At 49.8% G+C, this 16,452-nt stretch overlaps 1 protein-coding gene across 4 annotated transcripts in view; it reads left to right on the top strand.

The window, feature by feature from the left end:
* The window catches only part of SSH1 (slingshot protein phosphatase 1), a 69,543-nt gene that overhangs the window by 17,441 nt on the left and 35,650 nt on the right, over window positions 1–16,452 (top strand). For 3 of the 4 annotated variants that reach the window (XM_047088189.1, XM_047088187.1, XM_047088190.1), the window contains exon 3: window positions 12,408–12,511. The exons of the other annotated variant lie outside the window; for it this stretch is intronic. In XM_047088189.1, coding sequence (XP_046944145.1) covers window positions 12,408–12,511 — 104 coding nt within the window. The remainder of the gene's footprint in view (window positions 1–12,407; window positions 12,512–16,452) is intronic. 4 annotated transcript variants of the gene reach the window in all.

The following is a 16,452-nucleotide window of genomic DNA, read 5'->3' as shown; positions in this document are numbered from 1 at the left end:
GACGGGGAGAGAGAGAGAGAGAGAGAGAGAATCCCAAGCACAAGGGGCTCAAACTCACAAAACCGCGAGATCATGACCCAAGCCAAAACTTAGAGTCAGACATTTAACCGACTGAGCCACCCAGGCGCCCCTAGTGGCGAATGGAATTTATGTGCCTCTTACTGTGTGGGTATTGCCCTCCTCAGGCCCTCTCAGTGGGCAGAATTAGGGCATGCGAGTAAGGGTGTGCACACACACGCGCACACACACACACACACACACGCATGCACACACACCTGCATCTCTTTTCCTGTCCATCTAAATAATGTTGAGAACCATGAGTTCAGACCGGTACCTTCCACTCTGATCCAACACCTCAGGGTTCGTTCCGGTTTTCTCCCTCTCCGTATTTACGATTCCCTTCTCCGACTGCGAGAAATTGTCCCGAGCGCATTTGCTCGTCTGATCGGTGTCCCTGGCTGTAACCAGCCTCCCGTCTCTGCAGCCACCTCTCACCTGCATAGACGCCTTCCTAGCCCTGCTCACCGCACCCCCTCCTCCAGAGAGGTCAGCATTCTTTTTTAAAAAAAAATTTTTTAGTGTTTTATTTATTTTTGAGACAGAGAGAGACAGAGCATGAACAGGGGAGGGTCAGAGAGAGGGGGAGACACAGAATCCGAAGCAGGCTCCAGGCTCCCAGCTGTCAGCACAGAGCCCAACGCGGCGCTCGAACTCACGGACTGCGAGATCATGACCTGAGCTGAAGACGGCTGCTCAACCGACTGAGCCACCCAGGCGCCCCGAGGGCAGCATTCTTGATGCTGTTTTCCCGAGGTGTCAGGTCAGTAGAGGCTCAGAGTCCTATTCCTGGTTTCCTGTCCTGGTTCCTCCACTTCTTGGCCACATGAATGCGGGCAAGCCACTCAGCCTCTCTGAGCCTCCGTTTCCCTCACAGACGCTGAGGATCAGGTTAGTTGATATGTGTAAATTGCTTAGCACCACACTCAGCGGAGGTGTTCGTTATTGGCGTTGCATTCATTGAGTGCACACTGCCTTTTGGGCCCTCAGGGACCCACAGATGGACAAGTCACAGTCCTGGCTGTCAAGAGCCTCAGGGTGATGTGGAGAACCTGGTGGCTGTATTGTTCGGTACGTTTGGGGGCCAAGGGGACCTGACCACCAGGTGACTGTATCTCCACTTGTGGCATTTATGTGGTGAGTCTTATGTGTCCAGCTCGTCCTATGGGTTGTAAACACCCCATGTTCCAGCTGCTTAGAGGTTACTAAGGTGAGTAAGTCATGCAGTGGTTTGAGACTGAACAGGAAGTCAGCTCTGTGAGTTTGTTTATGAGTATTTACTTAGAATTTACTGTATGTCAGGCAAGGAAGGAGCTTTAGGAAATTATGTGTGCTCTGGTCCTCAAGTCCCATTGTGAAGTTCAAAAACTCTGGCGTGAGGGTAACTTCACCATAAGTTAGTAGTAAGTATGTCTGGGAACACAATTTGGAAACCAGGGGTCTTAGGTTCCTATCACTTTCTTTTTTTCTTTTTTTTTTAATGTTTGATTTATTCTTGAGAGAGACAGAGCATGAGCAGGGGAGGGGCAGAGCGAGAGAGAGACACAGAATCCAAAGCAGGCTCCAGTCTTCAAGCTGTCAGCACAGCGCCTGACGCGGGGCTCGAACTCATAAGCTGTGAGATCATGACCTGAGCCGAAGTCGGACACTTAACCAACTGAGCCACCCAGGTGCCCCCTATCACTTTCGAAGTATATGACCTTGCATGAGTGACTTAGCCTCTAAGCCTCAGCTTCCTCACCTGCAAGAAGAGAGAAGGTGCTATAAGATGTTGAAAGGGAAGAGCCAGGGCTTTTCGCAGCAGGGGCAGCGAAGGAGGGCTTCCTGGAGAAGGTGTGGATGCTAGCAAGTGGGCACGAGGTAGGGAAGCAGACAGCAGAGAGAGAAGGCCGCGAACAGAGGCCAGGGTAGAAGAGCTGAGGAAGACCGCATAGAGAGAAAACAGAATATGTGGAGTGTGGGAGAAATCGTGTACGAGGTAATACAAAGAAGGTTTTTATTATAAACCCTTTTCCTACTTGTTTTATGAGCTCCTCGAGGTCAAAGAGCATCAGATGAATGAAGCTGAGGTTAGCAACATGTAATGGCTAATTGTGGCTACCATAGAAAGCTAGCACCAGCCTGCTGGGACTCTACAGATAATGTCACATCACTGAAAGTTCTGGAGCCGGGAATGACATAATAAGAGCTGTGGTTGGGATCTGTGCAGTGGATTAGAAGCCAGAGGTCCCTGCCCTGATTCCCAGTAGATGGAGAGCTTCTGAAGCTGTGCTGCCCTCCACCATAGCCACCAACCACATGTGGCTGATTAAACTTGAATTCAATTGGAATTAATAAAATGACAGATCTCAGTACGTCAGTCACCCTCCCCACGTTTCAAGTGTTCAGAAGGTGCCTACGGCTGGTGGCCTCCCTCGTGCGGGTAGAGAGCACATCCGTTCTCTGGCAGGGACACTCTGAGTACCTAGCATAGAGTCAGGCGTGCAGTGGGGCCCCAGCGGATGTTGCATGGCTCGGCGGGGACGCAGGGGGCCAGAACTGCAGTGGTAACTGAGGAACTGGGGAAGAAGGGACCTCCGGAAGGGTTGGGACCCAGCAACCCATGAACATGGGACAGGACTGCGTACCGAAAAGAAAGGGCAAAGGACCTGGGACAGTTGAGATAATCTGTCCTCGGAATTTTTGCGTTGTTTCAAAAACATTTCCTCCGGGTGCCTGTTATTTCTGGCTGGCTAGGTTGTCTTTGCTGCCACTGCATTTCCAGCACAATGCGGCCTTTGTATCTTCTGCCCTCCTAAGGGGGCTTAGGTCCCGGTGTCCCAGATGTACAGGGGAAGATAGCACCAGCTCGAGCTTCCACGGGCGGGGCCTGAGGGCTCTCGGGGGGCCGTGAGGGACCCATCCTGAGGTCTGTAGAGCCAGCTCCAGGCGCATCATTTGCAGTCTTTCTTACACTGGAGAAGGGGAGGGGTCGCGGGGGGAAATAATCCTGCTTTTGCGAACTTGCTGGTGTATTGCTGGCAGGAGCCGCTCGCTCCTACCCGTTGACATGAAGGAGAGCTGTGTAGCTGGCCTCAGAGAATGTCTCTTGCTGTCTGAAATGCTTTCGGACATTCCTTCTCTCTGAGAAAAGCCCACGCCTTCCAGCCAAACAATACAGGCCTCGGCAGCAGAGACGTTTGTCCTGGGCCCTGCCGGCACCTCTTGCCCATGACCCCATTCCCTCAGTAGACCGCCCCCGAGCTGGAATTTCCCTGTCCTCAGCATTCTGTGGAGGAGAGCGGTTTCGGAGCTCTCGCGGGTACGTGTGGCAGGTGAGCCACTGAAGAATGCTGTTTGGGGCCGAGGCCCTGCCAAGCTGCGCTGCGGAGCGCAAAGGGAAAACAACAAGGCCTCGGTACAACTCCGGGGTGACCTTCAAACACGAGTTCAAAATGGGGGAAGAGCGGATAGTAAGTTTTCCATCCTTCCGTCTTCATACACTTGGCTTTGCCGGGAAGAGGGTCTGTGTCCGTCCAGACCACCGCCAGCAGAGGTTTTCAGGCAGATCTGTGTCCGTCCAGCTTTGCCCACCGCTTCCGGCGCCGCAGGTCGGGCACCCCTGCCCTCTGAGGCAGGCGTCCTGCAGGGAGGGTGCCGAACTTGGAGCCTCTCGGCTGAGTTCTGCCCCTTCTTCGACGTGTGGCCACAGACAAGTCATTCCTCTTCTCTGTCTTGATTCTTCCATCAGAAGATTTAAATTTTAAGGTTAAGTGAAAAAATGGAGGGGCAAGGGTTTCTTGCCAGTTAGGTAACCTTCTGTGTTCTCGTCTGGAAGAGGAGTGTAAGAATGCCTGCCTGGTCTCCCTCGAAGAGTTTCATGAAGGTCAAGTAACTGACATTAGTCAGAGTGCTTTGTCCACAGCACAGCTGATCACAGGGCTGGTCTGTCTTTTCTGTTAATTGTTATTTCATCTCGTGACGCAGGGCCGCCTTTCTGAAAACTGTAGAGCACCATTCAGGTGGAAGGTATCATTTATTTATTTAAAATAACACACATTGAGTGCCATGGGCTTACCCATAAGCATTCAGGTGCCGAGAACTCATTGACAGGTTGATGGCTCAACTTTAGGCCCAACGTTTGGTTCTTAACTTTGCAATTTCCGAAGCTTGAATTTATTAGTATGCTCAGGGATGGTCAAGTTCTGCGAAACCAACTTATGCAAACCAAAGTTACAAGGAACTGACCTATAAACCAGAATAGACATTTATGAATTCACAGCAGGGCCTTTTACAAGAGACCAAATCTTCCTCTGTTCGTTATGGGGCATGTATAACGTAATCTTCCTACTCTCCTGCTGCCTGCTCCTCTTTTCCGTGTTTACCGATTCTACGAGGCCCAACCTGGTCTCGTTTCCTCCAGGGAGATGTCCTTGAACCCCCCAGGCTGGGCTGGGGGTCCCTCCTGCCATGTACATCCATGTGTGCGTATGTGTATGCACACACAGGACCCTATACATCCCTCTACTGTGGAACCCGCTGCATCACGTTGCAGTGACTGTCCTGTGTCTGTCTGACCCCCTGGAATGTAATGTCGCTCGGAGGCAGGAACCGTGTCTGTTTCATTTCTGGATTCCCAGGATTTAGCACTGCCCAGGCACAGCAAATACTCGTTCATCGAAATGGAATTAACGGAAACTCCTCTTGGGAGTGTTCATTGGCACCCACCTTTTCTGTGGTGACAGCTTTACATTCGTTCCTTTTTTTTCTTTTTCTAGAATTGTCATCACGTCTGCTAGACAAACCACAGTCCGCTCAGCCATCACCATACAGAGCTGAGGGTTGATATCCATGTCCAAGTAGTTCATTTCATTTCAGCCAGTTCGATCAATGTGGGACTCTTTCCAGAGCCTATGTTTTAGGTTCTGATTCTCTGATTTTGTGCAAGATGTAGCGTCGGAAATACTAAAGTCCTACCAGTTAAGTAACCTTCTGTGTTCTCATCTGGAAGAGGAGTGTCAGAATGCCTGCCTGGTCTCCCTCGAAGAGTTTCTGGAAGATCAAGTGACTGACGTTAGTCAGAATGCTTTGTCCACAGCAGAGCTGATCACAGGGCTGGTCTTTCTGTTAATTGTTATTTCATATCGTGACGCAGGGCCGCCTTTCGAAAGCCAGGACGCTGTCACTGAACGTATTTGGTAGAAGACCGGCACGTGCATTTCTTTGTCACTTGTTTGGCTGCTTCCAAGGAGGGTATTCTTTTCTTTGACCTGGCGTGACCTCCCCTCATGGCACTGAGTCATGTTACTTTCCTGAGAGGACCATGCATTTTTATTGGTGTTATTTTTTTACCAGCAGAAAACATTTATCGTGTACCTGCAGTGTGTAAGGTACTGTTAGCAATCCCGTGTGGGAAGGCCCTCTTCTCTGTGTTTTCTGTTACTGTTAAAGTCCAGGGTTCTGGCTCCGCATCAGAAGTACTCCTGGAACTTTTAATTTATTTTATTTTGTTTTATTTTATTTTTTAATTTTTTGAAAATGTCTATGTTTATTTTTGAAAAGGAGAGAGAGAGTGCATGCACACAAGCAAGCGGGGGAGAGGCAGAGAGAGAGGGACAGAGGATCCAAAGCAGGCTGCACGCTGACAACAGAGAACCCGACGCAGGGCTTGAGCCCATGAACTGTGAGATCGTGACCCAAGCCCAAGTCAGACGCTCAATCAACTGAGCCACCCAGGCGCCCCCTCTCCCGGAACTTTTTTGAAAAGCAGATGCCTGGACTTATGGCAGACATTTCGAGTGAGAATCGGCTGAGGCTGGACCCGGGCATGACTGTGTTTTGGAAGTTCTGTAGGTTGTTGAGATGTGTAGCCAGAGTTGGAAACCGGGGGCTGTAGCATAATATGGCTGTGATGTGGGGTTTCTATCCCTCCTATTTCCATTTTTCAAGGAGTTGTTCCGAGTGGCTTAGCACACACCCGAACCACCCACACAAACACCTGCTCCTTGAAAAGGAGTGTTATCTCTGCCTTTATCGACATTAGGGCAGGCTTGGCTTTACATTGTACTCCTCAGTCTGCGAATATTTGGCCATTTGAATGAATGAACAGAGCCCTGTAAGTGACCAGCAGAACAAACATACAGTAGAACAGGATTAGAACCCTGAAATATGGATCCCCAGACCAGTACATTTTCTGTTCTTTAACCCCCATGTGCCCCAGCATCACTAAGGGGGTTGGTTAAAAATGAGATTGTCCCCGGAGGCTGTATTTGAGGAGTTTGTCTGACTACCTTCACTTGTCGTTTGAAAAAGGTGACGCGTGCCCTGCAGAGCTCTGGGAGCCACGCACACATGGTGGCGCCCAGCAAATGACAGTACTATTGATAAGAAGCCTGCGCTGAAAGCCGCTTCTCGACCGGCGGGGCTGTGCTGCCCGCAGAGTTCCTTGTCCGGATTCCCATTCAGCCCACAAGGACCAGGCACTGTGCCCCACCCCACAGCCGGGCGATGGTGGGTGGCAGCAGGCAGGGTGATTGCAGTGCCCCCCCTCGGCCTTCTGCTTGCCCCCAGGCCCGGTAGGAGAGCTCTGGCCCTGAGTCTCCTCCTGGACCCCGTTTCCCTGAATTATACCTTCTGTCTGTTTCCTTCGCACAAAGCTTTCACCTGCTGGGAAGAATTGCTACGGACCAGATCTTGACTTCTGTGATGTGTGCTTTAGCGGAACCAAAGCCGCCAGGGCAGAGGTGATATCAGGGTAATGGCTCTGATTCTCACTCAGAACTGGTGGGCGACCACGGGCACCATAGGACTTACGACTGTGGGCTTGGGGTCTAGTCCCAACTCGTAAAGATGTCATGCCCCTGGGCAGGCTGTAGTTTCCTCCGCTGCAGCATAATTGTGTGTGTCCCACTTAATTCTCTCATGACGATTAATTTATCCTCTGGGAGCCAGGGGAAGCTTCCAGACAAGGCCTCCCCAGGAGTGTTCCAAAGCACCAGTTAGGGGCTCCCCTCTCCCCTCTTCGAACACCAGCAGGACCCCTGTCTTTGGGCGCTTATCCCCTTCTGCCCTGCAGTGTGGCTATTCGTGTCCTTAATTTATTTCACGGGCCAAAAGAAGTGCTAAACACACAGAGCCCGCTGGCTGCTGCGGGCGGGTTTCGGGTTTCGGGGTCCCGTGCCAGGCCCTTGGGGACCTGGGCCTGCTTTACCTCTGCAGCCCTGCCTGGGCACCGGGCCTGCGGTTCTCTGAGCAACGCCTGTGTGTGCACACGGGGTTCCCTCTACCCGGGTGCTCCCCCCTCAGCCCTCTGTTTGCCTCCTCAGGCAGCAGTTAGCATGACTGAAGAATTTTCAGAATGTAAGACGCTGCGACCACACGGACTGACTGTGGCGGCTGCCCACGGGTCACCATTGGGTGAATGGGTGGCGATGTGACAGAAACAGGAGTCCCTCAGCCTGTCGATTTCGAGCAGAGCAGGGGTCCTCGCTGCTCTGGATTTGTTACTTGGCGGCCAGCTGTTTCCCCTCACAAGTCCGAACACACACCCTGCGGCTTGTTCCTAAGGCCTACAAAAGCCGTAGGAGGAAAGTGATTACAGGAACTTCAGCTGTTTTGCGCTCTCTGAATGGCCCTCTTTCATCAGGATATGCAGGGACAAGGGCCTTTTTAAACCCAAATATCAGGGGAAGACAAGAGTCCCACAAGAGCCATCTGCCCCCTGGGTGGGAACATCGTCCGGACCAAGGACTCCTGGCCCTTCCTTCCCTCTCTCCTTTCTCTGGAGGGAGTGCGAGGCAGGAGCTGGAGGCAGTCGAAGATGTGAACCAGGCTATCATGAACCTTTTTTATTTCACTGACTTCTGCGTCTCCCTTCAGCGGGCTCACACCCTCCGCTCTTCAGAAGCTTCCAGCCCAAATTAGTACGTATCACCACCTGATCTCTTCCTACCACGTATCAGTTTCGGGGTGACACTGGCTGTTCATGCTGTGAGGGCTGGGGTTTTTCGAGGAGCATTGTTTGAGGCTTTTGTCTGTCCTTAGTGCCTTGGAGAAAACTAATCCTGCGTGTCCTTAGTGCCTTGGAGAAAACTAATCCTGCATCGTCTCCTGAAACAGGCAGTTAACCAGTGTTTGAGAACATATTTATTTGTACTGTGGGAGATAAAAGCACCGGGGTGGGGGTTGGGCAGGGAGGGCCAGGGCTGAACTTGTTTTTAATCTCCCATCAGGATTTGTCTTAAAGTGATGGAGAACACTTCAGTTTTATTTGTCACCGTCTGACCTCTTTGGAACTTCACTTATACTTTCTAGGACACCGGCATTTTTGGGGAGAGGATTGGTTTTTCTGTAGCTGTGATGGTGTTTTGTGGGTCTGCACTTACTCCGAGAACCCACTAAAGTAGGTGTGCCATCCCCCAAATGAAATTCTGTTCACTTTTTTTTTTTGTGAGAGGGGGGCAGGGGAGGGGGACAGAGAGTCGGAAGCGGACCCTGTGCCACAGCAACAAGCCAGATGTGGGGCTCAAACTCGCAAGCTGTGAGATCATGACCCGAGCTGAAGTCAGACACTCAACCGACTGAGCCACCCAGGCGCCCCTCTAAAATGAATTTCTTTTTTTTCCTTTTTTTTTAAGTTTTTTTTTATTATTATTTATTTTTGAGAAAGAGAGAGCAAGCGAGGGAGGGGCAGAGAGAGGGAGACAGAATCCCAAGCAGGCTCTGCACTGTCAGTGCACAGCCCGATGTGGGGCTCAAACTCACGAACCGTGAAATCATGACCTGAGCTAGAACCCAGAGCCACCCAGGTCCCCCTCCAAAATGAGTTTCTTAAAGGACACCCCCAGTGCTGTGCCTTTAGGCTCACAAATCACTTCTGGGTATTAGAAGCCTGGCACAGAGAACCCGACATAGCCCTGGCAGCGGGAAATAGTGTTCTCATCAGCCACCCAGAGGGCACGTGAGGCTCAGGGCCTGGAGTGAGCTCAGAGCAAAAGACAGGAAACAGAGTCGCAGAGAATATCTGCATTTTGTTTCCATAAATCCTGTGACTGCCCATGCTCCACAGCCTCTCGGCCCCAGAAGTCATCTTCTGCGGTTACCCTCCTGCCGCCTCTGTCTACTGTCTCCGCGGCCGTCTCACAGGCCTGGGATAGATAATGTGCTTTGTGGACTTCCCCGCCGCTTTAAATCTTGCTCTTTACGGTAAATGCCTGCGCCTGATTGCCCTGAGGATGGAGGCAGTGTTCCAAGGGCCCCCATCCACACAGGCCCCTGACTTCATTCGTAGATGGGAGGCTGATTCTTTATCTGTCCCAGGAACACTGAAGAACCACCGGCCTTGTAAGCAATCACAATCACGGGATAAAACCAGCCTGTTCTTTTGCATTGTTCCCTTTTTTTTCCCCCCAAAGGAAATGTAAGGGAATCCCAGGGGAATTTTTGCCCATGATTTCCAAGGCAAAGGTCACTGTTAATGGCTGGCTGTTTCCAGAGTGTTAAGGCTTCTGGTCAGTATGGATATTTTTTTTCTTTTCCTTTTTTTTTTTTTTTTAATTGATGAACAAAAAATGGTTGATGTTGCTTTGCTTTGTGAAGATTTTCCCTGGCTCCTTCAGTGAACCGATGGTTGTTTTGTAAGTTTCGTGGGCAGCCCTTTCAAATTTTGATGAGAATAAGTAGTAAGTGATCTGTGTTGAAACAGATCTGTCTGAATAGTTCTGAAAATAAGGTTGGAAATTTTTTTTTTTAATTTTTTTTTCAACGTTTATTTATTTTTGGGACAGAGAGAGACAGAGCATGAACGGGGGAGGGGCAGAGAGAGGGCGACACAGAATCAGAAACAGGCTCCAGGCTCTGAGCCATCAGCCCAGAGCCCGACGCGGGGCTCGAACTCCTGGACCGCGAGATCGTGACCTGGCTGAAGTCGGACGCTTAACCGACTGCGCCACCCAGGCGCCCCTAGGTTGGAAAATTTTTAAGAAGGAGAGGGTGACAAGTTTTAGGAGTAGGGGAGTGTTGGGCCATTCCACAACCAGCCGAACTAAGAGCTTGGATTTGAAATTGGCCAGATAGGCACTGAAGAGCTTTTTGCCTCCCTTGGTGAGACTGAACTAAGGAAAGGATGCTCCTCGTTTCTTTCAGTATTTTTTTTTAAGATTTTATTTTTAAATAATCTCTTTGCCTAGGGGCACCTGGGTGGCTCGGTCGGTTGAGCGTCCGACTTCGGCTCAGGTCATGATCTCACAGCCTGTGAGTTCGAGCCCCGCGTCAGGCTCTGTGCTGACAGCTCAGAGCCTGGAGCCTGTTTCCGATTCTGTGTCTCCCTCTCTCTCTGCCCCTCCCCTGTTCACACTCTGTCTCTCTCTGTCTCAAAAATAAATAAACGTTAAAAAAAATTTTTTTAATTAAAAAAAAAATAATAATCTCTTTGCCTAACCTGGGGTTTGAACTTACAACCCCGAGATCAAGAGTCCCGTGCTCTACCTACTGAGTCATCCAGGCGCCCCCTTCTTTCAGTGTTTATAATCCTGAGCTCCCCAGCTCTTGAAACTGGCAGCACAGATATACAGCTGATAGAGTGGAAAGGGTAGCTTGGCAACACTCTTGGGGACGGTAAGTGGAGAGAAGTTACTCGGATGTAAAGGAACGGTATTATGAAATCTACAAAACCGGTTGTCAGTTACTCCACGGCCCACTCAGCCTTATCCTTTGGTATTTGAGCAGTCGCTATTTTTAGCGTGAGAATTCAACCAGCAAAAGTCACAGATTTTATTGTGGACTTCACATTATGGAAGATCACTGTCTTCCTGATTCCAGGAGCCACTGAGTTCCATGTGGTGAGTTTTCTTAGCACCTAGTATATTAGACCTAGTCGAATTTTTTATTCCAGGGTTTAGAACATTTAACTACTTCCATGAGACACCTGGGGTGAAGGTGATCTTGTTTTTTTTTCTGTTTAGGAAAACGTTCCTAGGTTTCTATCAGGAACCTATCTGCTTTCTGTTAAGACACACACACACACACACACACACACACACGCACGCACACACAGTGCTGCTTTTTCTTAGAGTTTCCTTTTAAGTCATTTATATGTTAATTGTTGCTCAAGAGAGAATTAATGATTTTTACAGTTCCCTAAATTGAAACTTGATCTTTCACAAAATTAATAGAAATAATTTTTTTTCAACGTTTATTTATTTTTGGGACAGAGAGAGACAGAGCATGAACGGGGGAGGGGCAGAGAGAGAGAGGGAGACACAGAATCGGAAACAGGCTCCAGGCTCTGAGCCGTCAGCCCAGAGCCTGACGCGGGGCCCGAACCCACGGACCGCGAGATCGTGACCTGGCTGAAGTCGGACGCTTAACCGACTGTGCCACCCAGGCGCCCCAAATTAATAGAAATAAAGTGCTTTTCCATTGTAATGTGTGGTACGTGTCTTCTATTACTCTGAAAATCAAATACAAAATAATCATTCAAAAACATTAATATTTGCTCAGTACAGAAAATCCAGAAGATACTAAGAAATAAAAAGAAGGTAATCGTAGGTGATCCACCCTCCACCCCCTCCCCACAAAAAAAACAGTTAATTTGGTGTATTTTATGGGTAATTTTAGCATTAACAATTATTGTTATTACCAATTAACAATTGGTAGTAACTAGTAGTTCATTTTTTTTCTGATAGCCGCCAAATCGCAAAGATGAAATTTTAAAAATTTAAATTGTAACTTTTTGAGTTGTATGTTGAATGTAAGTGTTATTGCTGGTTAAAATAGCAAAGATCAATGATTCACTGCTGAGACATTCATGGTGTCAGCAGAGGTTTTCTACAGCAGTAGGGATACAGTCGCCTTGACTAAGTTAAATCACAGGTCACTAGCCACCCACTTGCAAACAAATGGTGAAAGTATAATTTCCTCTTCTTTATATTCAGTCAAGGGAAGGCACCAAGACCAGTGAAGTTGCCTTAAGTCAGGGAGTCACAAACAAAGATTGCACAGCAAGACTGCGAAAAATTCACAGAGGGAACCGCCCCCTCTCAATCAGAGAGTTGGTCTCTGTTTTTAGAAGATTTTGTGTTACGGGGAGCTGGTTCGCCGTATCCTGCAGGAAGGGGGCGCTCCGCCTTGCAAGAGCCCAAAGAACCTTGGGCCTTTTAGCAGAAGCGTGATTTCATCACATAGACTCTCAGCAGCAGGCTTGTAGCCAAGGTTGGAAAGAGCGCCATGTGAAATGGTCATAAAAGTGGTTTTGTCCCCTGTGCATCTTACACGCCGTTCGTCCACACGACAGCTTTTCCTCCGCTGCATGTCTTTGCCCATTTTCCTCTCTGAACTCTAGCCTGACTGTGCTCTGCTTTTATTCTTCCCAGCTTAAGTGAGAGCTTTTTCATGGTGAAAGGAGCGGCCCTCTTCTTACAACAGGGAAACAGCCCTCAAAGCCAGCGAAGTCTTCAGCATCCCCACAAGCATGCAGGTAAATTGAGGTTCTTACATTGGAACTTACTTTCTGTGCAAATGGAGGAACCTTCCATCACGGTGGTGAGCCCTTGGCTGGCTTTCAAGGCCAGAGAAATAGCGGAACGCAGGCTTATGACGCCTGCTGCATGGGAGAAGCTCTTTTCTTGAGCGGGCAGGCCAGGCGTGTTTTCCAGGTGGCTCTGGGAGCCAGTGACCCTTTGGCCGTGCATTTCTACGGAAGCAGTAAGGCAGTCGGCAGTGCGTTCCATCTGGATGCAAAGATTTCCCACTCCCGGTTTATCAGTTAACTGCAGATTTCAAGTTGCAGTAGGACTTTTTAACAAGGGCACCAGTGCGTGTGATAGCCAGATGTTGTCCCCTTGGAAATAACCGCCTTGGGATGCTGTGTACCTACTTGGAGGACTCTGGTCATTTCCCCGAGCATTTGGAAAGCTTTCATTTGGAGGATTTCTTTATGAGTCTTTGGAAGGCACTGGGGGGTGAGAAGACTTTATTATTGAACAGTGGATTTGGTTTTTGAAAGTAGACAGGAAGTGATAAAGTGGGGATCAAACCCAGTATTCATTTAGGTGCAACAGCATACGAAAAAGAAATGCTTAGATGGCAATAAGACCGGTTTTCTTAGGTGACTTAACTCTGAAACCGAAGGCGGTTTAAAAGAGGAATCAGAAACCTCCGTGTACAAGTGCATCTTTGTAACGGGTCCACGGCCTCTTTGGGCGCTTCTCGGACGGGCAGCGCATGCCTCAATGCCGTCTGCGAAGGCCTCGAAAGCAGCCAGCAGCTGCAGCCAGTTTTCTTGTCTCTGTGATCCTTTTGTCTCCAACCTCGAGTCCTCCAGCCTCATTTTGGATCCAAGTGCTTCAGTTCGAATTTCGTGTCTTACAGTTGACAGAAACAGCAAGGCCCAGTCAGTACTTTCCCCGTACGGATATGCGGAATCAAGATTTGAGTCTGTTTTAAGCTCAGAAAATAGTCGTCCTGCACAAGGAGGCGGTATGGTTTGGGGCAAGAATACGTGTCTTGGAGCCAGATAGACCTGGCTTCTGATCCCAGTTGTACAACTTACTGAGCAGTCACGGTCGACTCCTGACCCTCAGTTGCCTGATCTTTACAACGGGCCTCAAATACCGGTAACTCACACAGCATGGAATGTGAAATGTATGCATGTAACATCCATCCGTCCCTGTGGGTGCTCTGTGTCTGGAGCTGTGATTGTCACTACCGCGGTAGCAAGGACGGTCACCCTGCAAACAGAACCCTCTTTCTTGAACCTGCTCACGGTTCTGCCCTGTCAGGAATTTAACCATTGTTCGTGTCTTAACACCTACAACAGAGCGAATGCTCCCGCTTTGTTCACTCTCCATATAAAATGTCTCCATCCTCTGATTCAAACAGTGTTTCCGTACTGTGTGCAAGCTTGGGGAAGGAGGTGCAAAGCCACGTAAAAACCCCAAGTCCGGCTGGTTCCTGCATCTCTGGAGCGTACAGGAGAGTAGAAAGAAAGCCACAGGCTTGGTGGCTCTTCTGCCCCCGAGGTCTGGAATGACCGATGAACTCAGGAAGGCAGAGGGACCATGACTGTCTCAGTAAACGACCCTGGGGCAGGCACAGACTGGACTTGACGTTGATTCCTGTTTTTCTAGAATTACCGTCAAGTGCCCTGGAAGACCCACAATCCCATCAGTAATCACGCAGAGCGGAGTACAAATGATGGTTCATTTTGCCCATGCGAAGGTCATTCCGGTCGTGTCAGCCGGTCCCCAGGCTGAGGCACTTGCGAGGGGCCTATACTTAAGGCTTATGTTCTCTGATCTTTTTGCAAGTGCTGAGTGAACACTTCAGCGTATAGAGACAGTGTGTGGAAGGCAGACCACGGCTGGGAGTTCTGTCGGTCAGCAAGTCCACATCTCCACAGGCAGGTCCCGCTGAAAGGAGCCTATCTATGTGGAAAATGCCCCTTTCATTTAGGCACACGTCAGACAAAGGGGCTTGTTTTTGCTTTCCTCTGTGTGCTGTGACTCAGAGCGGGTGGTGCTGGGGTGCAGGCGAGCCCAGAACCAGCTGAGGTGGTTGCGTGCCGTTGGGGCGTGGGGGCCACGCCAGGCAGGGGTGCTGTTGTAGACGGAGGGGGATGGGAGCACGTTGTCCTCTTTTAATGTGACCTGTCACCTGCCAGTCAACCCTTATGGAAAGCAGTGCCGGTGTGGGGTGTTTGACACAGTACAGTCCTGTAACGGGGAGAGCAGACGAAGGGGGCAAGCTTCTAACGACCTGAGTCCTCCCTGAGGAAGGAAGTACGATTCGGACATCATATGTTTCAGCCTGCCCTACAATGTGAAAGATGCTTCTGCAAAAGAAACGAATCCAGTGCGGGCGCCTGGGTGGCTCAGTTTCTTGAGCGTCCGGCTTCGGCTCAGGTCACGATCTCACCGTTTGTGAGTTCAAGCCCCGCGTCGGGCTCTGTGCTGACAGCTCAGAGCCTGGAGCCTGTTTCAGATTCTGTGTCTCCCTCTCTCTCTGCTCCTCCCCTGCTCATGCTCATGCTCGTGCTCCATCTCTGTCTCTCTCTCTCAAAAATAAAATAAAACGTTAAAAAAATTAAAAAAAAAAAAAAGAAACAAATCCAGTGTATTGATCCTTCTTGGATTCTGGTTGTGACCTACAGGTTAATTTCTTTTTAAAGATAACTCTGTTTCTCAGGATGTTGCACAAATCAGAATTAATACAGATCTGTGAGTTACTCGTCCTTTCTGGTAGATCAGCATCTTTGCAGATGAGCCTTTCCTTCAGAAAGAAACATTAACAGAAATGTACCAGCTGGGAAGAGAGCTGTGTCAGCGTCCCACTTACTACTCACTGATTATGAACCTCAGTTAGGGGCCCTGTGCCTGGAACACACGGCTTGTTTTTAGCTGTGTTGATCCTCTGTGTCTGTGGAGACTCTGTGGTGACTCCCCGGCTCTGAGGGTCTTCGCTCCCTCCGCTCCAGCCCGGAGGCACCACCTGGGCCCTGGGCTGCTCGGAGAAGCTGGAAGCTCTGGATCACTGCCTTTATAAAGTAATAACGCTTTATTGGATTCAGTTGTAGAGTGAGTGATGCGTATACAAACTGCTGCGAAAACGGGTGCCAGCCTCAGGCCACAGGCAGCCACTAGTAGCCTCCATAACCTTTAATGATCGCTGAAATCGCCTGGGTGATCATCATTGGGCGAAAACAACAGTGAGTGTAATGATCAGAAGGAGGCCCAAGACCAGAGCCCAGATGTGCAAGCACTTGGCAGTGGAGACGAAGGCCTGGGCCCCCCACTCACTCACCTGCCATCCTCTGGTCCCCAGACTTCAGGGAGTAGGAGAATGACACAAAACCCAGGCGGCACAGGGACCAGACGGTGTGGTCAGGCACGGAGGTCTTGCTGTGGGTGTTGATCATTGTGGTCGTCACGGGGGCCTAGCTCTGGGGCGCCCCGCGAGCAGCCACCTCGTGCTCCTCCTTGAGCATCTCATAGGTTGGGGGGATGCCAGTGTGGGCACCAGGGAAGAAGGGCTGGGAACGGCTGTCAAGGACAGAACTTTTAGCAAGAGAAGAGACAGTGACGGTGCTCGTTGTCAATTCACGTTGTCTTTCTGGACACCCAACAAGTACCTGCTGTCTGTAGTCACCTGACTTGCTTCCTCTCCAGGTTGTAGAAGGAGTCTCTGTCTTATGGAAAATGCAGGAGAGTATTAAACAGGAAAAATGACCTCCAGACCTTTCTCTTTCACACCAACTCTTAGCAGATCCCCTGCCCCAGCCCTGTCTGTAGTTCCTGCTCCCTCATCCTGCACAGGAACGTTTGTTTGAACTTGCTAACATCTATCTTTCTTTCTTTCTTTCTTTCTTTCTTTCTTTCTTTCTTTCTTTCTTTCTTTCTCATTCTCTCTTTATTTCAAGAG

Source organism: Lynx rufus, unplaced genomic scaffold (assembly GCF_022079265.1).
Source record: "Lynx rufus isolate CCGP_SWC_20201006 ecotype Redwood Valley unplaced genomic scaffold, mLynRuf1.p SCAF_24, whole genome shotgun sequence".
Classification (NCBI taxonomy): domain Eukaryota; kingdom Metazoa; phylum Chordata; class Mammalia; order Carnivora; family Felidae; genus Lynx; species Lynx rufus.
The sequence above is the reverse complement of the archived record's forward strand: the minus strand, read 5'-3'. Positions and strand labels throughout refer to the sequence as shown.